The following is a 24,412-nucleotide window of genomic DNA, read 5'->3' as shown; positions in this document are numbered from 1 at the left end:
AATAATTGATCAACAAAGTAAAATTGAACTATGATAGAGGGAGAATTTTATTGATATTTGGATCATTTGTTGGTCATGATGAGTATATTTTAAAGTTAAGGGTTTATGATTTAGATTTCAAGGTTTGGGTTTTTAGTGTATAGGGTCACTATATTGCGATGAAAATGAAGCTCGACTAGAAAGTATCTAACCAGTGCAATCTTAAATTATAGCTTTTGATAAATAATATCTTAAATCTCATTAGTAGAAGTGGTAATTATACATTCCTTAGGTTTTTTTGTTTTGTGATGTAAATTTGCTTTACTTTTTAGTCTCATGGTCAGAGTTATTTTTCTATTTTATAATATTATTTTCACGTATTTATATTTTCGCCGAATCTCGACATGATCACATTAAAATGTCAACACATATTTGTGTTGACATTTAAATATCAATGTCAATATAATACATATTAAAATATCAACTTAAGTTTAAATTGACATTTCAGTATCGTCGTATTGACATTTTAATACATTGCATTGATGAGTTAGCAAATTAGCAATTTAAGAAAAATTAACAACGGATTACACCCCTGTGGTCATATTTATTAAAAATATAGAAATGTACATTGATATTTTTTTTCAAACTTGCTATATCCACATATATTTTTTTTCTATATTTATGTACAGTTTTCAATATTATCATTATATAATACAGTGAAATTTTCTTATCTCAAATTTGTGACACAAATTGTTATAAACTCATCATTTGTATATCACAACTTTATTTTAATAAAATTACTACTTTAATCGAATGTATCATTGATATTAATTATTAAATACATTATAATTTAAGACCTCATATAATTTTATTATTTAAAAGAATATTTCATATTTGAAGAGAATAAAGTGGACAGTGCATAGTTAATTTGTTATTAATGTTATCATGTAAATTAATTTATAATCCTAAATCAATGTTTAAAATACCTTAGTCCGTGCATAGCACGGGTGTGATACTAGTTTAATATAATACCATAGTTGTATCCACGTTCAAAGTCTCGTGAAGTGGGAAAGCTTATTGGTTTCAAAGTCTCGTCAAGTGGGAAAGTTTATTGAATAGAGTAGTACAGTAGTATATATATATAATAGTACCTTGGATATTCCTTTAGCTATAGTAGGCCAAATACGCACACAAATATACGCTCTCACGTGTCCCGTGAACTAGATATTTTGATATGGCACGGATTTCGAGCACAACTAATGTGAGTCATATTTCGTTTTGGAATGTTCACTATAACTGAGTCATTTTCCTTTAAAAAAATTATATTCTCTCTTTACTTTTCTATTTTTCCCTCCCACCTACTTTACTCTCTTTATGTTAACTCTTTAAATATTTCTTAAATTCCGTGACCAAAAGAAATGTTTTGCTTATCTTGGGACGAAGGAAGTATATTTTTTCTTTGCCTTTATAAATGAAACATTTTTAACAATATTCTCTCTACTTTTTTTCCTCTACTTTACTTTCTTTTCGTTAACTCACAAAATAATATTACATCAAATCTTGTGCTGAAAATCAAATATTTCATATTTAATGGGATAGAAGGAATAGAAGAGATCAAAAAAAATTATTAAAATAGTATTAATGAAAAATAGATTCAACTAATTAAAAAATTAGCCATCTTTTTTAATATTATCTTCTCAGAGCATAGTTGATATATTTAATTATTTATAAGTAATTTAAATATAAATAATTACGTACAACAATAATAACGAATAAGACTGATTCTTTAGCCGCCTGCATAGTAACAAAATCAAGTTTGTCGCCAGTGGTATTTTTCCATATCATTTTGAATGTATCCATATTATTATTAGTACTATTTCACACGTAAGATGTTGTTGGAACCATGAAACAAAGTAAATGAAAATGAACGTACGTAAGATAAGGAGGATTTCCAAAATAAAATAGTGTGATTTGATCATACAGATATGGAATGATATCAAATGCTCTCAATACATATCGAACAATATCACCACTCGAGATTGCTTCTCTGCTTCTAACCACTGATGAGTCAGAGTATGCACAGGCACAATCCGATCCGACAATAAGTATGTATAGTAAGAGCATCTCCAATGGTCGGCTAGCGACCGGCTAGCCGATTCGCGGTGCTGGCCGATCGGCTAGCCGAACCATTGGAGGCAGCGCGCGGGAAATCGGCCAAAATTTCGGCGTGGGCTAGCCGATCGCGTGGCGCTGGCCGCCATTGTGGCGGCCAGCGATCGGCCAGCGCTATTTTTAAAATTTTTTTTTTTTTTTGAAAAATTATATAATGTATTTTTTTTATGATTTTTTTTAATTATGTAATTTTTAAATAGGCACACAGACGACGGGCTAGACCCAATACAAAATTAAGACCTTAAACAGAAACATGTCATACCGTCGGGTAGCGGCAAACTATAACGAATTCAAAGCATACTAACATTTTTTAATAAATTAGTGAGGAGTAGAATGGGGCGGTGGCTCGTGTGTGGAAGCCCGGATTTTTTTTTATTATGTAATTTTTTTTATTTTTAGTTAATGTACTTTTTTTTATTTAAATAAAATTAACGAATTTTTCCCGTATATGTGTCGTAATTTTAATTCCGTAATTTAATCGTAATTTTAATTCCGTAAAATATAGTATTTTTTGAATTATTTTTTTGCGGCTGGCCTAAATCTGATGTGGCGGGTGGATTTTTAGTGCTGCTGACGTGGCAGGGGGAGAAACTGCTGGCCGATTTCTTGCCGAAGTACCATTGGAGATGCGCTAAGACTTATCTAATGCAATGCACGACTGCCGGTCATCTTAGTCCCGATTACTGGAGATTGCCACCGGAAGAGAGGGGCAAAAGGGAGAGACTGAGCACAAAGGTTTATTATAATCGAAAATGAATGTGAAACAGTATCATCAGCTCAAAGGTAATCGGGAAATGAGTAAAAAGGATATTTCTTGAATGAATCCAAGATAAACTGCTGTAGAACATAGAATGTGATGTGCAGGTTACAACTAATAAACTTTAATTATATGCTAACAAAACGAAATTGCTATGAAATCTAGCTCAAATCGAAAGAGATGGCGGAAAGAGAGAATGATCCGAAAATGCCACCATAGTACCTTATTGTCGTCGAAGAATGTTGATTTGGTGCAGTGTAGCAAAAGAGCGTAGAGAAGGGGATAAACCTATGGACACCATCCTTCTAATAGGCAAAATGATACTCCCACCATTTCAAAATAATATGAAAAATATGAATAATTGATACGTAATAGAATTAAAATAAAATTAGTAAAATAAGAAAGAGGAGAAGAATAATTATTTAAAATAATTTTAGTATATATTTTTATGAAACGGACGGAAATGGAAAGTAAACGGACAGAAATGGAAAGTGCATATGTTTTGATGGAACGGAGAGAGTAATTATTGTAGTGGCAAAAGATTAAAATAAATGAGAAAATTATATACTGAAACATAATTTCGAAGTGAAAAAGAAATTAAGTTATAAAATGCACTAGAAAAATAATTCATTGAATATAAAAATGCACAATGAAAAATAATTCATCGAATATCATCAGTATATGTGAATACATAAACAAATTCCACAAAATGTTACTATTAATAATTGAGCCAATAAAAGCAAAAGTCTAGAGATTTCATTATGTATGCATTAAAGTTATACAGAAATTACACAAGAAATACAATCATCAAGGATTTATACGTTTTTGGTTATTTGATTATTTCAAATCTCTGTTTAACATCTATATCTATATTGAAAGAACAAAAAGTCAAATAAACATTACTTCACCCATTCACAAAAAGTATACTAATAGTATATGACAATAGCAGTATTTATGGGTCACAAAAACACATCCAATCAACTAGAAAACAAATTGGTAGAATATGACGAGGATATATGATACAAGAGAGTTTCGAGTATGAAAAACATAAGTTGTTTCTGCTCAATTGAAATAAAGGAAACAACAAGAGTCTTTTATAATGGAAAAAACAAATCTAATTCTATGTAGTTCGACTCTCGTAATTTGATCAGGGAAAGAACCACAAAGAAAACCCGAACGGAAATAAATAACCGACTCGATAACAAGACATAAAATAGAGCAGATGCGTTGGAGCCGATGTAGGTGGCTCAGGTGTTGGTCGTGGAGGAGCGCTGGAGAGCCTTATTATTATATTAATATGACAGTACATGAACAAAATCAAGAAAGTTTTTGAGTCAATAAATGCGAATAAGCAAATGTAGAGAGCCTTCACCAGGAATCAAACTTTTATCATCTGAAAGAGAAATAACACAAGGTCAAGATGGTATATGGAGTAGCATTTAGTTATATAGTATATGATGTATAGAATGTATGCTCACAAATTCATTACCTTTGCTTCAACCCTCTTTTATCGACCACCACTGCTTATTCTTCGTAGACACTATCCATTTCAATGTACTTCTTGACAAATGGCCCATAATCTTCTTCATTTACTCTCTCCATGAATTCTCTTGGCATTTTCCAGATATACATATCTCGAAGAGAGGAGGAGAATCTCAAACCATCTGGAAGCTTCTCCAAATTGGGGCATTCCTGAATATCCAAGAAAGTAAGTTTTGGCATTGCTCCTTCTTCTGCTTCCCATTCCTTTAAATTGTGCAAATTCCATAATTGAAGTATCTGGAGTCGTGGAAATGAATTTGAGTGGCAAGTTAATGTTTCTTCCATCTCGGCGTCATCTAACCATAGGTGTTGCAACATGGGATACTTGCCAAAGTCCTTCACATCTACCTTAACCTTGCAATCTATAAGCCACAAATTTACTAAATTCTGACAAATCTCTGGTTTGTAGTATGGAAAACTGCTACCCATATTACAGTCCCGTATCTTCAAACTAACCAACGAAGGAGACATCAACCCGTGATTCAAAACCTCTCTACCATTCTCCGAACTGAAATCACATAAGTGAACTGAAAGGTAACTCTCCCGTAATTGGCAGTTTTTGTTGTTCAATACAATTAACAGGCTATCCATATCACGAACTTCAACACGCATCTTCTTTAGACTAATCAATGTAGGGATATCTGCAATGCAAGTTGTCTCACTGCTGATCCCATCTAATGTCTCCAACTCTTGTAGCCCACCTAGTTTTAGTTTCTCCCCTCCAATCACTTCTATTTCAGTATAGAGAAATAGATGCTTTAGTCTTTTCATCTTCCATATCACATTTGGCAATCTAATAGCAACACTGAACCATACTCGCAAATCTAAGGTCTGCAAGTATGGCAGGCTGCATATAGACTTTGGTAGCTCTCTTACATTAGAACCACTCAAACTCAAGTATCTCAAATGAATTAGTTCACCCACCTTGCTTGGTAATTTTCCCCCTTCAAACTCACAACCTTCTACCACAAATATCCTCAAGTATTGCGACATCTTAAAGTTAACCATACTCTCTTTGAAGCCCATTTTTGGTTCAGGATATCTGCATTTTTGGAGAACAATAAAAGATCTAAGACCTCTAACTTCCTTTAACCCATCTATACTTGGGTTACTACTGGGTTCATAACTGATGGCTATTCGAGTTGGTAAAAGAATGTCGGTCAGATATTTGAAAGCATCAATGCGCATCAGAAACTCTTCCTTTTCTGCTTTAGAAGAACAGAGATCATGCATTAAATCATGAAGCCCACACGAATCAAATTTCTCAAGTAGAGTGAAGGTGTCAGCTTCATCATGCAGTTGAACCATACACCTCATACGAAGTTCTATTAGATATCTTTGAGCCACATCTCTTAGAGTCTCATTAGCTTCTTTATCTTGGAAGGAAATGAAGCCTTCCGCCATCCACAATAAATACAGTTTCTCTCTATCAATCTTGTGATCCTCGGGAAAACATGCTAAATAGAGAAAGCATGGTTTCAAATAATAAGGTAAGGCATTGTAGCTCAACTCCAAAACCTGATTTACTCTTTCGTATTTTCCAACACCTTTTTCATGCTTCAAATGTGATTCCATGTTCAGATTTACCTCTATCCATTCGGTGTGTAATTTATTGCGCAAAATCCCTGCAATAACACAAAGTGATAGTGGTAACCCTTCACACTTTGATACAATTTTTCTTCCAATATCTTCAAATGATTTTAAATCCGGGTCATCTGCCACAATATACAAAATAAGATTGGATATATATTTATTTAATCTTAGTATGATACAAAATAACAATAAGAATAAAATTTAATAGTGCTCTAGAGAAATTTCTAGTCCTACTCAGTCTTACAAATTAAGATCAGTAAAAACAAAAAATGTTAAAATAGTTCATTAGATTTTGTTTATATTTTCTTCATTTTATTTGAGTCATTATAAATCTGTTTCACTCACCATTAATTACTTTATTGAATTATATAATCAATTCAATTAGGCTATTTCAATTATAGTAATAATTTACCCTTTAATATTTGTATTTAGTTTCATAAGGCTATTTCAATTATATTATTTACCCTTTAATATTTATATTTAGTTTCATTAGGCTATTTCAATTTATAATAATTTGCTCACTCCTCATAGTACCTAAGGCCTGGATTACACAAATTCTAAGTATCAAATTATGTATGTTTAAGGGCAGATATTTCTCTAAAATCACAAATTTTAGCGGGCATTTTCCATATATTTAAATGTTGATCGTAAAAATAACCAATTTAAATAGTGCTTTAGATTTTATATTTATCTCCCTCGTTTTATTGATTCACATAAATCAATACTACTCGCTATTACATTATTAACTAATAGTATAAATATTTCTTTACCCTAATAAGTTACTCTTTTATTTGTTTGGATCAGTTTTTTATGTTCAGATTTCAGTTTTTTGATAATTTGGTTCGATTCGATTTGAAATTTTATAAAAAAATTAATCTTTTGATATGTCCTGATTTGGTAAAAAAAAAAGTTAATCAAAAATTGAATGTTCACCCCTACTTCTAAGTATCCTCTAAATTTCTAACAAAATAACGCATGAAACACCGACCAGCCAAACATATTCAAAAATGCAATATTCAATAGTTAAAACTTCTGACCTGGAGAAATATCTGCTACTTTTTGAAGTAAAGTCCAACCTTCGCCCTCTGTCAGAAATTCCAGCTTGTGAGTTTCGGATTGTTGATTAGCAATATCCTCATTACGAGTAGTGAGAATCACATCACAATTCACCGGAAAAGCTTGCCTTATGATCTCCCAATGAACATCTTCCCATATATCATCTATCACGACCAGACATTTCCTTTTCACCTCCAATAAACTATGAATTTTTGTCACCAATTCACGATCTCCCATGCCACCAATTTGTACGCTGCTATCAAATTGTTTCAAAATCTCGCCGAGAATTGCATTCGGTTGAAACTGTTGAGTGATGCAAACCCATGCTCGGGCATAAGATTGGAGGTCTTCGTGGTTGTAAACCTTTCTGGCGAGAGTAGTTTTTCCGAGACCACCCATGCCAAATATCTTCACTACTCGTCTCCTTCTGGTTGAATCCTTCACCTTGGAGACCAAAAGCTTGATGTCTTTCTCCATGCCCACGAAATCATGGTCAACCTCATGAGCATACGTCTGTCTCAACAGACGTTGCTGCTCAGCTTCCTGGTTCGAATGCGATGATGAGCCTTGTTGATCCAACTCCGACTTTAACTCTTTAGCGAGTTGGTCGAGGGCAGGTATTATGTCGCAAGCCTCCTTCCCAACTTCGTGGACACTGTAACACTCACTCATGATGCAAAAGTACCTTCGAAATTTGTGCTTGAGGCTCCTCAACCCTCTTTTGGATTGAACTTCAACTGCATACGTTTCAAGAAGATTCTCAGCTTTGAACGCAAGATCTTTGAGTTGGTGAATGTAAGTCTTTAGAATTGGAGAATCATGTCTCTCTCTGTCTGCTTTCATCAGCAAAGCATGTACGCTTTCCAGATCTCGTTTAACTTTGTCAACATCAGCGCCCACACCAAGCAAAAACTTAGTTTCTTCAGCCACCAAATCACGAAGGGTTTCCATAAACACATTCGCAACAGCATCAGCCATTAATTCTACTACTTTTTTCTGTTTCTTTCTTTGTTAGCACTTCTTTTGATAGATTACATATTGTGTAATCTATGCAAGAGAGTTCCACATGAATGCAGAGAGCCAAACATGTTGATTTGAAATGAGAGTATAGCTGTGTGTAAGTCTCCGCAAGCTGGAAAGTTTGTTGATATAAAATGAGAGGATAGCAGCATTCACAATGTGATCGGTAAGGATAATCTTTTTGTGGCTTTATTGATACTCCCCCGTCCACATCAATACTCCCTCTGTACCTGAAGAGTATGCACTATTTACTTTTTTATTCATCTTATAAACATTCTAATTTTGGAAACTCTCTCTACAAAGATTTATAGATGAGACACATTCTTCCTTAACACTTAAAAACTTTCTTTATTAATCTTTCTCTTACTTTACCAATAATACATTAAAATCCGTGTCAAATCCAAAGTTCATACTATTTGAGGGCGGAGGGAGTACCAATTTTCTTTTTCATGTATCCCCAAATTGACATCCTTATATTTTATTAGTTTAGTAATAGACTTTATGTTCCACTAATTCATGTATCCCCAATTTTTTATTAAATTGCATAAATTTTGTGATAAGTTAAATGATAGGATCAATTTTTTATTAAATTGCTTAAAATTTGTGATAAGTTAAATGATAGGACCAATTAATGGGAAAAGGAGAAAATATAGAATGAGACTAATATTGAATTATTATACCACGTTCAAGTCACGTGAAGTGGGACAGCTTATTAAATTCAAAGACGACCACGTCTTAAGAAAAATGGTTTTGATTATTTTGCTGATATTAGAAAATGAAACAGATGACTTCAGAGTAGACGTTGCCACGGTTCAAAAATCGCCGGTTCCGGTTCGTCGAATGGTGGAACCGTAACTGGCCCGGATATCGGTTATCCGGTTCCGGTTTAACCACCGGTTACCGCAGGTTCCGGTTCCGGTTACTAACCGCCGGTTTTTCAGCGGTTCCGGCGGTTTCGGGGCCGGTTCCGGTTCTTTTCTTTTTTTTAATCTTATAGTTACGGGCCGGTTTTCTGACCAAAACCGGCGGTTCCCGACGCCTTTTCAGACCCTACGCTGCAACCCTACGCCTACACCTGAACCCTAGCCCTGAATCGTCGGGAACCGGCGGTTTTGTGTCAGCAACCGCCGGTTTTCTGACACAAACCGGCGGTTTTTCGACCTTTTTCAGACCTACGCCTGCAACCCTAGGAACCTACCGGCAAACGGCTACATATTTCCGGTTAACCGTTGGTTACTCGGTTAACCGGGTTAACCGCCGGTTCCGGTTGCGTATTTTTTGAACTGTAACCGGCCCGTAATAACCATGAAACCGGATTTCGAACCGGAACCGTCATCCGGTTCTGGTTCCGGTTCCGACCCGCCGGTTGGGAACCGGCGGTCCGGTTGGGTTTGGCCACCTCTACTTCAGAGACACCGGCTAATTCTTACAAATTTGTTACTTCGAAACGAGCTATTATTCTACCTAACTCTCTTCAAATAAGAGAGAACTAGAGAAAAAAAAATAATTAAAGTATTATTAGCAGAGAATAAGTTTTTAAATTATAAGTGTATATTTTTGTAGAACGGACTAAAAAAAATGAGTACATATTCTTGTGGGATGGAGGGAGTATCATAATATTCACGCCCTCAATTCAAAATTTCTAAAATTCATTGTTTGTGAGTTGGTTAGTTAAATGGATTATCTAATAAAGTATCTTATAATTGAACAAATAAAAGACTAATAAGCTCTTAATTAGGGGACGTACAGGTCGTTATCCGGTCAACCTGTGAACGACACGACTCAATAAGGACAAACACGAATACGACCCGTTAAGAAAACTCCAACCCGAATATGAACACGACATGCTACCCTCAAATCCGAACACGGCACGAACCACCTTGGATCAACACGATACGATAACAACATGTACATGACACGACACTATAGCTACCCGACCTGATAACACGGCAAGAACCTATTAACAACTGCTCATGATTAACAAAAGTTACAAAAATCTTGAATCTGATCATTAATAAATCCGATTCAAAATCTAAAATCTGATTATACAATTTGATTTGATGAACAATAACATCAATAGATTCATAGCAACAAAATACAACAAATCTAACAAAAAAAGACATCATTCGTAAAATAATAAAAATTAATAATATTATAATATTATTTCTTAATGGGTAACCCAAACCCGACACGAACACGACACGAATATTCCGTGTCCTTAACGGGTCGACCCGATAAGGACACGAACCCAATAAGCTTTGACTCAAACCCTTTAATTTCGTGCAGGTTCGTGTCGGATTATCGTGTCGTGCCAAAAATTGTCAGCCCTACACAAAACACCTTGCTTTCACTTCTTCATTCAATTCTATGCCAATAAGGACTAAAGAATTATTCAACTACGTATAATTCCATCGAATTAGAAATAGCTTATTAATTCACCATACATGCGATGAGTGATGACAATTGTATCTATGATTATTTCTATGATTTATATGAGACGATAGCTGTATTCATATTAATAATTTTATTTCTATTTTTGTTAGAGGGTTACAATTTGTGTTTCCGTTACTGTTATATAGTAATAGTATGAATTTATTAGTATATGGTCTTACTATTAGTATATGGTCTTACTATTTTAACCAGCCTTAGTTTAGAAAAACATCAATACATTAATCTCCATCCCATTTACAGCTTAAGGATATCAAATTATAGAATCTAATTATACTACACAAATGAGTAATAGATCGTTTAAAATGGAAGATTAATTATCACTTTCTACTTTACACCCTGCAAAATTATAGTAATAATACAATCATTATTGAAAAGATTTTTAACCCGAATTGCATTACTCCTAATTTTCCATGTAACACCTCATAGCTCACATATATATAAAGTATCATATGCAAAACAATTAATCTGCATATATAATAGTAACAAAAAAAATGACTTGTGTAGCAACCAATAATCAGAATGGCAACAACAATGAGGAAGGGGTAATAGTTTTGGGTGTTTATATTCATTGTGAAGGCTGCGCAAATGAAGTGCTCAACCATCTTCGTGGATTTCAAGGTTTGTACTTTGTAGCTACAAAATATTGAATTAATTACATATACTATAGTAAGAATTTGATACAACTGCAGACGTGGAGGGGGTGGAAATTGATGCCAAGAATCATAAAGTTAAAGTGAAGGGAGCAAATGCAGATCCCATCAAAGTTAGTGAGAGGTTGAGGATAAAAAGTGGGAAACATGTTGAATTGATTTCTCCTAAAAAACAAGACAAGAAAGAAGAGGAAAAGAAACCTGAGGTAACAAGTTTAGCTATTGAAATAGGACATAAATTAAACAAATCATTACATGAAAATTCAAGGGAGTACTATAGCCCCTCACCATTTTTATTACATGATTATATTTCAAAACTTTACTATCCTTACAATTTAACTCTAATATATTGATAAAATTAACTTGGTGTATAGTACTTCAAAATCTCAAAAAATAGTTGATGATTTGTTTCGCAGCCAACGGTGTCCGAGGTAGTGTTGAAAGTTTACTTACACTGTGAGGGATGTGCAAATGAAGTGAAGCATTGCATACTAAAAATGGAAGGTAGGCATCGATCAACGATCCTTTCTTTCTTAAATTTTGACTCGTCTCGTGACTCTTGTCCAACATCATTTTTTTGTGGACGATATATGCAGGTGTGCAAACCGTGAGTCCGGATGTAGCGAAGAACGAGGTGACTGTGAAGGGAACGATGGACCCGAAGAAGCTCGTGGAGTTCATCAGCAAGAGAGGTGGGAGGCATGCTGAGATTTTGAAGGAAACCGATTTAAACAAGAATGACAAAAATGATGCAAATTTGAATGATATTCATCAACTTGTGTTTGCACCACAATTGTTTAGTGATGAGAATCCTAATGCTTGTTCTTTGATGTAATATTTAGCAATTTCATATGCCCCGTTACAAAGTAATAAGATGATATGATGATTTTTAGAAACAAGAAAAGTTGAATGTTTGAAAGTAATTTGATGTGAAGATTGAACAAATAGAAAAGGTTAGTTTAGTCATTGTTGTTTTAGTATTTCTTACAATTTTAGTCTCTAAATTTAACTAGGGATGAGGTTTGTTCAATAACCAGAATCAAGCCCAATTTAACATAAGTCACACTACATGAAAAGAAGAGTTATGTATACTAGGTGTAACAAACCCAAATCTATAAAACAAATAATCATTTAGCCCCTTGTTACTTGAGGCATTCTTTTGGACATGAGATTAAATTAAGAAAAAACAAAACAAGACAAAAAAGCAGAGAGAAGAAAGAGAAAATAAAGGAAGATATATTAGATGTTTTATTTATTGTCATGGAAATATGACTCAGCTTGGGAGAGAGGGAGGGGGAGTATAGTTTTTCTCTCATTATATAAAATCAACTGATAAATGAAGAGGTAATTTTGATACCCATCAAACTCAACTTTCAACTAAATTATGTTTGGAGACAAAGGTAATAAAATTGAATAAAAATAACAAAATTCAAGAAAACAATAGAGACTGCTATAATGTTACATGCTGGTGACACAAATAACATAGTGATCAGAAATGGAAAGCTCTGTCTATGACAGTAGATACGGTAGAACACCAAGCAGAAGTCTATTTGAATCCCCTCCACCGGCATAAGGAACGCGTAAATCAGCGCATTCTATAATGTTGAGTTCTTGAGACCTGGCAGTGCTTCCCATTTAGTGAATACTTAACAGTTATATCCACGTCACGAGGATTCTTCTTGTTAGGCGCTACAGTCATGGTCCCTGTCAATGTCTCCCCTTCACAAATGCTAAGCACATCTTCTAGGTATAACACCGTCTGTTTCCAGTGAGTGGCGCGAGACTTTGGTCCTATATAATAGAGTACAGTTGTGATCAGATGCAGAAGTGAAAATGATAACAATCTATGCCCGGAGTATGAACCAAAAACAACTACAATCTGGAAAAAAAAGTGTGGACGATACAGTCTGCACAATACTATCTACTGCTTTAGTTCAGCTATGCAAAACAGCAGATGTAGTAAGAATATGGCAAACTAAGATTCGCAAAAAGCTTTAGAAATGTAGATTTGTAACAACACCTACCTGTAGAGAAGCCCATCAATTTATGGCATTTGGTAAAAGAAACATCAAAGTAAGCAACCAGAGCATGGATGTAGTCATCCCGTTCAGCCACAAGCTTAAAGGGAGCTGTGAAAGAAGCATCTACCGAATCCATCTTCGAAATGTCCATGGTCTGAAATCATGAAATAACAATAATATAAGAAAGCAGCTCTCAATGTGCAGCATGACCTAAACAATTATTAAACCGAGGAAGTCAGAAGGTAAGTTCCAACCTTGAGCATTTGGCAGTTGGTAACAATCTGATTCTGTTCTACAGTGTCTACCAGGGGCTCTGCTATGGCTTGCTTTCTGATGCAGCTCATGTTAAACCCGTATACATTATTCCAAACTGCAAAAGAGTGAACATGCAGAAGAATGTTGAGAACTACACACAGAATGAAACCCGGAAAGGGCCATGCATTACAGACGATTAAAGCTCACATTCAATCTTGTCTTCCTTGTAGTCGGCATCTTCAATTGCAGTCAGATGAAGGGAGGCTTTGTCAGGCAATACAATTCCATCTTTGGCCTGCAAATAGAATGCAGCAAAACATCAAACATTGTAAAGAGCTGGTGAGAATACATAAATATAGTATTCTCTGTGCCATATATTTTGTATGTCAGAAAACTATCCACCAACATCATTAGGCTATTTAGATCACACTAAATCACAACTTACCAGCCACTTGTCACGAGCATAAAGCACCGAGTCCAACATGTTCTCATATACTAGAAAATATCCCATCCACTCAGAAATGATAACATCCACTTGAGCAACAGGAAGCTCAATCTCCTCAATTTTCCCCTTAAGAACAGTTACAACTGAAATGACAAAATAGATTGGTGTCAAAAATCCAAGACATCAGAAGGTATAACTGAATAATAACACGGATTTCACAAAATATACACCAAAACGAGAATTACCATTTGAATATCCATTTAGCTTTACAATCTCCTCAGCTGTACTCGCCATGCTGGAGCATTCAACCTTAAACACAAATGCACACAATCAGATATACACTTTCAAGCAAGTTCAAAATGCATATTTTCATCGATTTATCCTATTTTTCTCTGCTAACCAATTAGGTTGAATTTTTCTAACAGCGGTGTAAGAATCCAGATTCATCATCTTCATTGCAATTAACTCACTATAAACAGTAGATATACATACACCAATATTAACAACTAAACAAAAAAGGCATGGACTTGCAACATAGTAGTATAAAATAAAGTTAGCTCCATTACCGCATAAACGTGTTTAGCACCAGCTTTGGCACAAAATAGTGATAATATTCCAGTACCAGCACCTACATCAAGAACTATTTTATCTTTGAAAAGGAAGGAATTCTTATAAATAACATTTTGGTATGTTTTCGTTCTAATCACATCCTTCAGCATTTCCTGCATTACAAAAAGTTACAAAAATCAGATTGAAAGATCAAAAAGTATCTTAAACACATAAAGAGACAGCCTTCCAGCTCTGCTTCCAAAATTCGGTACTCACTTCATGGATGCCTGCAAAAAATTACAAAAACAACCAAAGATTAGTCCTTTAACTATCAATTGGTACCTCAAATTCAAAAAAAAATCAAAACAATTACCAAAATGCGAGTAGGAATCGAAGTAGTAATCAGCGCTGGTCTTATCATCCCCGGTGGCCAAGGATTCCTCCCGATCGCACATGGTGGAATCCTCATCGAGATTCGAGCTCTCGGCGGCTACTTCTTCGATTGTTTCGGCTTCTTCGTCGTCGTCGTATTGGAACTTAATCTTCGTCGGCTGGTTGCCTGCGGCGGCCAAGCTCCCGCTGGCATTGGAATCGGCGTTGTTTCCTACATCCATGGCTCCGATAATCCGAAAATTGTGAGTTGGGGAGAATTTGAGGCGAGGGGATTTCGGAGGATTGGGATGTAGGGTTTTAGAGTGGGGGAGAGGAATTCAGTGGATGGAGAATTAGGGTTTATGGTGCTCTTCTATTTAATCAATTCTCGCCTCAAAATATCTGCTTTCTTTTTCTTTCTTTTTTCCTTTTTTTTCTCTTTTTCCTTTAGTGGATATGAGTTGGCATGGACTATTTCGTATTTTCACAAAAAAGTTATGTTTACCCAATTTTTGAATTTCGGCTAAAATTAATTGAAGGTTTTAAATTCAAGTAACGTATAAAATGACATCATTTTCAAGTATTAAAATTTCTTAAATTGACCGTTTTGTTCAACAGTATAACCAGACGCGTCACATCTAATTTAATTTCCGAAAATCGAATTTGTTGGAAATTCGCTACAAAGTGTAGATTCATGATATCAGTGATCAAGTCCACAGGGACAGCGCAGTTGGTTTCGGAGGGGCAGATTTGTATGTTGGCCAAGGATCAAATTCCACTACTGTCGTGTAGTTGCAACACTTGTGTGAGGCGGTTAGCCTCCTCTTAGCGGGTCACTGTGTATCATGATCTAACACCTCTCACAATACCGCCAGACCGGGATGTGAGGAGCCCTTAGGGTTGGGGTTTCAACCTTTTATGTATGATGATATCTGTGATCAAGTTTTTACTTTGTACTCCCTCCGTCCACGATTAAGAGTCTCATTTCTAAATGGCACGGGTTTTAAGAAATATTAAGAAAAGTGGGTGGAAAAAAGTTAGTGGAATAGGGGTCCCACTTGTATATATTAGTTTTAAATGATATGTGAGTGGAATGAGCTAGTGGAATGTGGGGTCTCTTTACCATTTATGGTAATTATGAACCGGGACTCTTATTCGTGGACGGACAAAAATGGAAAAACGGGACTCTTATTCGTGGACGGAGGGAGTAAAAAATAAGAAAATCCGGTTGAACTTTATAATTTTAGGGGCCATACGAAAATTCAACTAAATTTGTAATTTTATGGACTATATAAAAATTCACTAAAGTTTGTAATTTTAGAGACTATTATCTCTAATATTATAAAATCTTGTAAGGTTTCCATATTATGAGGGTACAAATTATACTAGTAAAAAATAAGCACGATCATATACATACAGACCAGGTTTAAAACCCATTAAATGCGCACAAATCTTTATTTCCTCATCTCTTATGGAAAAACTTTAATGCATTTTTCACTTTTTAAAATTTTAGTCATAGTGGTTTTTGACTTTTTGTAGGAAATCTTTATTTCAAAATAATTGTCCAACCAAAAAGAGAATAACATCCTGGTATCCTTCTAAGTTAACAAAAAGAGTTGTGTTTGGCAGGATTAAGAAACTGCAGGAACAAAATATGATCAGAGTCTGATAAATTCAAGAATTACACACCACTTCACATGAATGCTCCAAATCTTTATCTATATGAAATACTGTCACTAAATATATATGTAGAAAATATAAAAGTTAACAGTAGGTGGAGTAAGCTAATTAAGTACTTGAACTGATAGAAGGAATGGTTGTGGTGTTAATTGGCCAAGGAGCGCCAGCCATCACAGCCTCGATGTCTTTTATAGTCCGCGGACACTTGGTCATGTTCACGCAACCATCGCAGCTAACGTACTGCAAAAATATTCCCGCAGATACATCAGCACATGTGAAGTAATGGTTGAGTAGAAAAAGATAATTTATGCAACTTTACCACATCGCTTTCAATTCGAACCCCACCAAAGCCTCTGAATCTGCTGATCTCGTGACGGTTGAAAAACTTGGACGTTTGTGCATTTTCCATTGCAGGAAGTAGCAAGGCATCAATGAAGTAACACCCAGGTTCTACTGTTATCACCTGCAGTAATTTACGTCCGAGCAATTAGCAATACCATATATATACTCTACATACTATCTCAATAAAAATTATGCTGAGTGTGTCAGAAACTCAAATTTTCCCATCTGCAAAGCAATACATACCATTCCCTCAAGGAGTTCTCGACTGGTGCGCAAAGACTTCAACCCAGGTTCTTTCGGTCTTTCGGCTCCCTGTAACAAATGAATAACTGTAGAGTAAATAATCTTGCAAACATGTCATTGTTTTGAAATTGCCAACACCTGCAAGCAATAAAAAGTATGTCCGTGTAGTGAACATGATCACCTTTAGATAACCGCCAGGATCATGAGTATCGATTCCTAGAAGGTGGCCCAGACCGTGAGGTATAAAGACAGCTCCTATCCGTTCTTGAACCATAGCATCCACATCCCTTTAAAGTCAGGCAATCTTGATGAGAATCATAATCAAGTCCAGCAAAATGAGAAAATATGAAGGAAAAGCTGAACAACACGCATACCCCAACAAGAGGTTTCCTTTCTTCAACGACTCAAGAATAGTTCTTTCAGCCAATCTGGAGATGAAGGAAATGTTTGATGCAAACTTTATAAAAAATGCAGAAGTATAACTCCATATCTTATATAGTAAGGCTAATTCTGTCGGCGCATAGAAACAAAAGACTAGACTTATATTTTTAACTAGTACTCTTCCATGAATACACAAAGCCAGGTGATAAACACAAAGACGAGTTCATTCCACAATTATCTGTTCCTTTCATCTTCCCATGAGCTTCTCTAGAGAATATAGAGCAGTATGAGGTAGTGGGAATCTCGAAAGTTTTTGGTAGAGAGACTGGAGAAAACCAGCAGGAACAATCCTGTTCCAAGTGCTATTATCGACCTTTTATTATACTGCCATATGCTAAACCTAGTGAAGAGACGGTGTATCAAGATATTCTGGCTAACCTAGAAATGGTATCTGGATTGAGTTAACTTTTAGTAAATTTGAAAAGGGAATTAAATAAATCATGAAATTCAAAGGAGTAACCAGATAGCCACTTCCTTGGAAGTCACACAATTTTCATCATTTCCTTATTTTGGCGCATGTAAACACAGTCCATAGCTATATCACTTTTATGAAGTTATTGCATGCGCAATTAGTAATTCTTTTTGTGGCCTTCTCCAACTTTATTTCAGATATCGCTGACATTATCTTCTTGCCAAATTCCAATCAAAGTCCTCCTTTCAATTTTACTACAAATACGATACCTTATATCTAGAAGAAATGATATTAAACCATTGGTCATCCTAATTTGATTTGGTTTTTCTCTGACAGCCTAACTTGAGTTTCTTACATGTGCATATCAACCCAGCTTACTCCTGGTCGCATATTGGATATGACAGCATCATGTGCAAGAAGAACAGCCTGCAAATGAAGAAATAAGCAAAAGATTATTATGCTTCAGCCAAATATTTTTCTGGAAGAAAATGTATGACTATATTCTTCTTATACAGGACTTTTAGAACATATCCAACAGTGACACAAAGTGTTGAATTTAGTAATCTTTTCCAGCACAATAAATCATCATTGGCATTTGACTAAATGAAAAAACGAGCATATTGCATTCTGCAGAATATCATTCTCTTCTTCGCTCAGCTTCTTTTTGTGAATTATAGGAACAAATGACAAAATCCAAAAGCCTGTACTCTTGTAGTTGGCATGCCTATGCATGTTGTTAGGACTCAAAAGCCATTTGAATATTAATTAAATGCTTAAAGTAGAAATTTTAAAAGCTATGCGGTGTAGGAATTCATGAACTGTCTATGCATTTTTGTACATATATCTACAGATAAGTAACAGTACTCACATTATATATAAGTGATTGATCATCAGTAAACTTTCCGTTGACCTGCATGTGCAATCAGATTTGTAAAAATCACTAAACAAGAAATAAACAAGCTTGTGGAAAAACAAGAGGTTCTCAAAGACAATCAATAAAAAAATAATCTTTCAGCTTTAATAGAGTGAAGACTACTAACAAGTGAAGACACAGAACAATACAAAACAGACGAAAGAAACATGAGTAGGATCCTTCAATTGAGAATACAGCATGCTGTTAAAAGTTATATTCAAAATCAAATTTGCAGGAAAACTTCAACCAAGAATCTCCATGGCACTGGTTTATATACATGAAAAAATTCAAGAAGTACCAAAAAACTGGCATTGTATTGGAATAAATACATTTCTAGCAAGTATGTGCAAGAAAAAAGATTGATTTTGGCTCTGCCCTGAATATTTATGTCACATCGTAACACTGATAAAAATGTATATGTGGGTCACCTGGACCAGAATCTATCTATATTGAAAACTTGCGTAATGGTGTGCATATTTATTTATTTAACCACCACATCACATGAGTACTAAACTGAGAAGTGTATATCGAGCTTGATTGTGGATAAAATTATAGTTTCAAAAGAAATTCTGATGTGTGTTAAACATTCTGTTCATGGCATAACTTCTTAATTCTAAAGATTGAACTAAAGCAGTGTTCCTGAACTTCGTGAGATGCCCGAATTGGGATAATAAATACTCAGTTGTGTTGTCAGAAAACAAGACACTCACTTTGACATGTTTTAGAATATTACTACTATATTATTATTAGTTAGATAGCATCCAACATTTACACACAAAACTCAACACATTGTTTTATGTTTAACTTGCATATATATAAGAACATCCGCAATAGCAATATAGCATGCAGTGTATATGGCTACCCATGCTCACCGGAAAAGAACAAGTAATATCAGAACCATAAAAATGGTATTCAGCTCCCATGTCAAGCAGTGCCATATCTCCATCTTCAAAGATCTTAATAAGAAAACAACCAAACAAGTATGGTCTTAGAAATGAGAATCAACCTCCCATGGAAACAATCATATAATGTCAGTTGTGTATTGTTATTCACATGTTTTTTCACTAAACTCCCAACAAAACAGAAGAAATCATTATCACCAATGACATGCAAACAAAATCACTATCTAGTGCATAATGCTTCAGATGTATAAACATCCAGCTTAACATACCCTGTCGTTGGGAGCTGCAGCATGTCCATAGTGTAGCACAGAACTGTAATAAGAAAAACTAAATTGTAAGCTAACAACGCAAGCAATACACTACTGAGTAAGGAAAGTTTTTTTTTTTTTTGGAAAACCATAAACCAATCCTTGTTATACATAAATATCATACAAAAAATAAGGAAAGCATACCTGTTGCTGCCAGTTGCACATATACAAGTGTACGAACAGTGTCTACATCCACCATACATGTATGTGTGATGAAGAAACATACTTTCTAATTGATATTCTTTCATACCTACTTTTGTTTTCCTCATAACCTACATAAAATGACGTAAAACTAAGTCAAATACCTTCCTCCATTAGGAACCAATTTAAACATAAAAACATGAAAATGTATTGTTTCACATATCGTAACAAGATAGGAAACAGTTCTTTTGTTATCTTACCTATCACTATATGTTGAGAGCACATTTCCCACTTCAAATCACAAATAACTACCAAATCCATTAGTTGAACAAAATCAAATTGGATATAGACTTTCGTTTTAGTTACTTTCGTAGATGACTGTAGATGATGAAATAAATATCGAAAAAATTACTTATGTTCTCATGAGTTCAAAACAGCAGATTCAGAACTTGGACATCTTCATTTAAGGAATGCCAAAACCATAGCTGTTCAAACACCCAACCAAATGAGAAATGCCATGGAGGCTAAAATTTGGGTTTTCATTTAAGACAAAACAATAAGCAGTTCAAAAACCTGCAAAAGGAACAACGAGAGGAAATATCTGGATTGATGATTTAAAGGTGAATCAACTGTCTCCAATAATAACATATGACAAAGGTCCAAGACAGCCATTATATGGGAAATAGAATTTTCCTTAATAGTTAAAAATTATGTAATAGTATGTATTGAAGTGCATAAAATTATGTACCAAGTAGATGTGTTAAATGCTTCTCCTCAGTATCATGATATGAAATGCAAATTAATAGTGATTAAAATGATGCTTCTTCAAATGCAATAAATAATCCGAATTCCTATATCTCTCCCTGGTTGAGCTTTAGGCAATGATGATGATTTTCTAAGACAAGAAATTTTTCCAACAAATCACAACCTGTATTCAAGATACACTTTTAGGAGGCTATTCTAAATCTCATCCCATTAAAAAACAGAAAAGGTGAGCGAGAGTAAATGACCATTTTGCATATAATCATGCACCGAAGTTACTTTCGGAAATTGCCACCAATACTTGACTAGGCCTTCCTTCACTATGATCTCAGTTAGGAATGCAAATCATAATGTCCAAGATTGAAGAATACATAATATTTTAGTGAGTCAATAAAACAAAAATAGAAAAAAAACAAAGAAATAAATAAGCTTAAGATTGTAAGGTTCAAGATTGTAAACCTCAACATGAGCTTCAGAGCTGATATCATTGGCAAACTGGATCACAGCAAGCTCAAAGGCTGACTTTAAGACACGGCATTCAGTCAGAATAGGATGTAAAGCATTTAGGTCTGTCTCAAAATTGTCAATCCCCTGAGAAAAGATAAGCTTAAAGTCAATAATTGCTATGTAGATAGTAGTAACCATGTAAGGTTGTTAAAACTTTTTTATTCTCCACAAACTTTGCACAGCTTAATGATTATACCTAGTAGCACTAAACAGTACTTTGTTTTCACATTTTTAGCAAATTAAACTACTCCAATGAATATATGTATATGTACTGTATATGTTTGTCCACGAATGACCATATATTTATATAGGTTTTAAAAACATGTAATGATTCATGAGGAGCCACAATGTTTGAGAATGTCATTCAAATCTAGATTGAACTTTCTCAAAGAGGATGCAGTATTGTTAACTTAAAAATACATACACAGATTTAAGTATGTTTGTATGCAATACAGCATTTTTATATATAATGAAGTTTGTTCCAAACTAATGTAGGTTAGTGAACTCTTCTTATAAAATTATTTCAATGAAAATGATAATACCTCAAAATGTGCTGGCTTGGAAAAGTTGTTACTATCAGTGTTGAGCCCATGCAGGAGATAAAGCAACGGTTTTCCTGGTCCTCGGTATTGCTGATTCAGAACTTTTGCAATCTCATCAGTGTAATATACAGAGCTAACCTTGTAGCTTTCCTGCAAAGGACGAATATAAATGCTATAGACCCAATAGTCCTCATTATATTCACCATTCGAATTAAGAGCATACTTAGAGTATAATCACCTTGAAATATGAAGTTGGCTTAATTTCTCCCAACCAAACTGCATAATCAGCAGGCAATCTTGGAGCAAAGAGTATTGAGTCTCCACTTGCTATATCCTTCGTTTCAAAATGCATAGCAGTAAGCTTACTTTTCACAAGATATTTATTCAATATTAAATAAATGTAGAGAAAGTCAACTCATGATAAAAAGGTAGTTTTGCACATCTCAAACTATAAAAGAGATGAAAGTAGCTCAATTTTGCAAGCTTTTCCAGCATAGTAAAACAGAGGAACCAGAAAAAATGACTTAGTTGTTGTTGCACAACTTCAACTTCAACTTCAAAAATATAATTCAATCACATAACACTAATCTCCCCGGGTTACTGCTCATGCTTTAGATCCATGAGGGTTGCAAAATCTACCAGCTCAGGGAGTAAGATGAAAATACTACAGCATTACACCAAAATACAGTTATTTTCAGTCAGTAGTTTTGACATCCATGTACCCATTACTTCTGATATTTCATATTTAATTGAAAAGATAAGCTTAAATGAACTTACAATAGCTCCATAGAAACCGGGTTCTTGCACTCCAAACAAGTAAGCAAAATAGCTCTCCTGCCTGGTGATCAATAAGATTAAGGGTTATGAATTAGGAATTTGTGATATACATAAAACGGCCACCTGCTGTAATAGTTTAATTGAAAACAAAGAAAGGTTGACCTAAAGCACCAAACATAATACTTGGCTTTATGACTAATCATGCATGCACATACAGGATTTTGAAGCTTGTTAGTGCAAGTAGCTGCAAAATAGATCAGTTGTTCTTCATTTGAAGTGGAGAAAACACGGGTATGATCTGGATAATTCTCACCCTAGTTTGTTAGTGATTTAGGGTCTAAAGAATCCTCACACCAACTGAACACTTAGATTTTTGTGAAGCAAGTCCTAGAGGAGTATGGCAGTCAATCGGGCTGGATTAAAAGAATCTAAGCAATCTGGATCATAACCTCCTCATAATCTTCATGTTTCTCCGAAAATTTGTCAATTTGGGAACTAAGAATCAATCAATTCTACCTTGATCGAAAATCATGAGGATATGGGGTTCTACATGGTGTGGTAGTAGCACCGTATAACACAAGCTGGAGTTTCCAAATGACTCCATTCTAGAGCTATCTATGAATATATGATTGGTGCTCAGTTACTACTAGGGATGCTGTGAGCATCAGTGCTGTTCTTCTCAGAGATGAATAAGATGGTTGAAATATGCCTTGAGGACTTGCTTCTCTGCTCTGACTGTGAGGAACTAAGATTTTCTATCTCGATTAAAAAATAAAATTTTGTGGAACTGCATCAAACCAACTTACAGCTTGATGATTCACATACACCCTGCTTCAAACACCTAGGACGAATCTTAAAAATGATAGTTTCTTCTTTTTTCCAGATTGATCAATAACTTTAGCTGAAATGTCTTCAACTGATATGATTTTTTCTTTTTCTTTTTTGAGAGAACTGATACGACGAGGGTGTGTTTACTTTGAGTGAGAATCTATTGATAAGAATAATACTCCGTACTATAAGCTAATCACATGTGTTCCTTATTGTAGATAACATTTATATTGCTGCTTTAATTATTTGTAAGAGCATATTATGAAAGAGAGTCGAACCGCAGCATAACTGGAGTACTAACATAGTAAAATTACTTGCCAATTCATCTCTTTCTCTAGACTTCATCTCCACAATATACTAGCTAGCACATCAACGCATATGGGGGATAAGAAACACACAACAAAAAACCGGAATCAAACGAAGTACCTGAACAATTCGATATGATCGGTGCAGTGGCGATTCTGCTCTTCGCCGCCCTATCAAATTGAAAGCTAGGTCATCAACTGATACAAGTAGCAGTCTGAATAAAATAGGGAAGGAAGACGTCACAGTACCTGGAGAAGGATGAAGCCGTGGAGATTGCGAGAGGAGATGGAGAGATGATCGCGGAATGAGTCTAGGAGCTTGTTGCGGTTTGCTACGTGTAGCTGCATCGGCACCTCCGGCGGCGAAAGAGACGACGGAGAACCCATCGGAGATCCCCTTTTGTTTCTGTTTTTCTTAGCAACTATGCAACATTCTTCTCTAAGTCA

General features: G+C 35.0%; 4 protein-coding genes across 4 annotated transcripts; 1 reads left to right on the top strand and 3 right to left on the bottom strand.

Moving 5' to 3' along the window:
* Positions 1-3,980: 3,980 nt before the first annotated feature.
* Positions 3,981-8,276, bottom strand: LOC125194051 (putative disease resistance RPP8-like protein 2). The gene is made up of 3 exons (XM_089057252.1): positions 7,081-8,276; positions 4,398-6,165; positions 3,981-4,301 (listed from the first exon to the last, which is right to left on the bottom strand). Exons 1-2 carry the CDS (start codon positions 8,075-8,077, stop codon positions 4,433-4,435), a joined length of 2,730 nt encoding a protein of 909 aa, XP_088913378.1. The 5' UTR covers positions 8,078-8,276; the 3' UTR covers positions 3,981-4,301; positions 4,398-4,432.
* A 2,785-nt stretch (positions 8,277-11,061) lies between these two features.
* LOC125192858 (heavy metal-associated isoprenylated plant protein 8-like) lies at positions 11,062-12,087 on the top strand. The gene is made up of 4 exons (XM_089070220.1): positions 11,062-11,188; positions 11,260-11,426; positions 11,637-11,724; positions 11,817-12,087. Exons 1-4 carry the CDS (start codon positions 11,062-11,064, stop codon positions 12,053-12,055), a joined length of 621 nt encoding a protein of 206 aa, XP_088926346.1. The 3' UTR covers positions 12,056-12,087.
* Positions 12,088-12,568: 481 nt separating this feature from the next.
* On the bottom strand, positions 12,569-15,238 carry PRMT11 (arginine methyltransferase 11). Its single transcript, XM_048094938.2, has 9 exons — positions 14,864-15,238; positions 14,767-14,777; positions 14,508-14,663; positions 14,187-14,250; positions 13,942-14,084; positions 13,704-13,791; positions 13,496-13,611; positions 13,245-13,395; positions 12,569-13,011 (listed from the first exon to the last, which is right to left on the bottom strand). Exons 1-9 carry the CDS (start codon positions 15,102-15,104, stop codon positions 12,806-12,808), a joined length of 1,176 nt encoding a protein of 391 aa, XP_047950895.2. The 5' UTR covers positions 15,105-15,238; the 3' UTR covers positions 12,569-12,805.
* Positions 15,239-16,465: 1,227 nt separating this feature from the next.
* On the bottom strand, positions 16,466-24,412 carry LOC125197324 (Metallopeptidase M24 family protein). Its single transcript, XM_048096058.2, has 16 exons — positions 24,215-24,412; positions 24,087-24,136; positions 22,833-22,893; positions 22,294-22,389; positions 22,056-22,205; positions 21,466-21,597; positions 20,248-20,375; positions 20,065-20,107; positions 19,766-19,849; positions 18,849-18,890; positions 18,336-18,406; positions 17,502-17,555; positions 17,309-17,414; positions 17,128-17,196; positions 16,862-17,005; positions 16,466-16,782 (listed from the first exon to the last, which is right to left on the bottom strand). The coding sequence occupies exons 1-16, from the start codon at positions 24,350-24,352 to the stop codon at positions 16,651-16,653; spliced, it is 1,500 nt and encodes a 499-aa protein (XP_047952015.2). The 5' UTR covers positions 24,353-24,412; the 3' UTR covers positions 16,466-16,650.

Source organism: Salvia hispanica, chromosome 4 (genome assembly GCF_029641045.1).
Source record: "Salvia hispanica isolate PSC_SH4W2 chromosome 4, Shi_PSC_v1, whole genome shotgun sequence".
Lineage (NCBI taxonomy): Eukaryota > Viridiplantae > Streptophyta > Magnoliopsida > Lamiales > Lamiaceae > Salvia > Salvia hispanica.
This window is presented reverse-complemented; position numbering and strand designations above follow the sequence as displayed.

What these genes read in the sequence shown, in the direction of transcription:
- PRMT11 (XM_048094938.2), bottom strand. Translation starts at nt 15,104, where the DNA reads ATGGATGTAGGAAACAACGCCGATTCCAATGCCAGCGGGAGCTTGGCC. An exon ending in GTGCTAAACACGTTTATGCG is followed by an intron (nt 14,251 to 14,507) that starts GTAATGGAGCTA and finishes TTTGTGTTTAAG; the next exon opens with GTTGAATGCTCCAGCATGGC. An exon ending in ATGCTCGTGACAAGTGGCTG is followed by an intron (nt 13,792 to 13,941) that starts GTAAGTTGTGAT and finishes TTCTATTTGCAG; the next exon opens with GCCAAAGATGGAATTGTATT.
- LOC125194051 (XM_089057252.1), bottom strand. Translation starts at nt 8,077, where the DNA reads ATGGCTGATGCTGTTGCGAATGTGTTTATGGAAACCCTTCGTGATTTG. An exon ending in AGTAGCAGATATTTCTCCAG is followed by an intron (nt 6,166 to 7,080) that starts GTCAGAAGTTTT and finishes ATATTGTGGCAG; the next exon opens with ATGACCCGGATTTAAAATCA.
- LOC125197324 (XM_048096058.2), bottom strand. Translation starts at nt 24,352, where the DNA reads ATGGGTTCTCCGTCGTCTCTTTCGCCGCCGGAGGTGCCGATGCAGCTA. An exon ending in AGCCAACTTCATATTTCAAG is followed by an intron (nt 22,206 to 22,293) that starts GTGATTATACTC and finishes CGTCCTTTGCAG; the next exon opens with GAAAGCTACAAGGTTAGCTC. An exon ending in GCTCTGAAGCTCATGTTGAG is followed by an intron (nt 20,376 to 21,465) that starts GTTTACAATCTT and finishes CATTTTATGTAG; the next exon opens with GTTATGAGGAAAACAAAAGT.
- LOC125192858 (XM_089070220.1), top strand. Translation starts at nt 11,062, where the DNA reads ATGACTTGTGTAGCAACCAATAATCAGAATGGCAACAACAATGAGGAA. An exon ending in AAGAGGAAAAGAAACCTGAG is followed by an intron (nt 11,427 to 11,636) that starts GTAACAAGTTTA and finishes TTTGTTTCGCAG; the next exon opens with CCAACGGTGTCCGAGGTAGT. An exon ending in TTGCATACTAAAAATGGAAG is followed by an intron (nt 11,725 to 11,816) that starts GTAGGCATCGAT and finishes CGATATATGCAG; the next exon opens with GTGTGCAAACCGTGAGTCCG.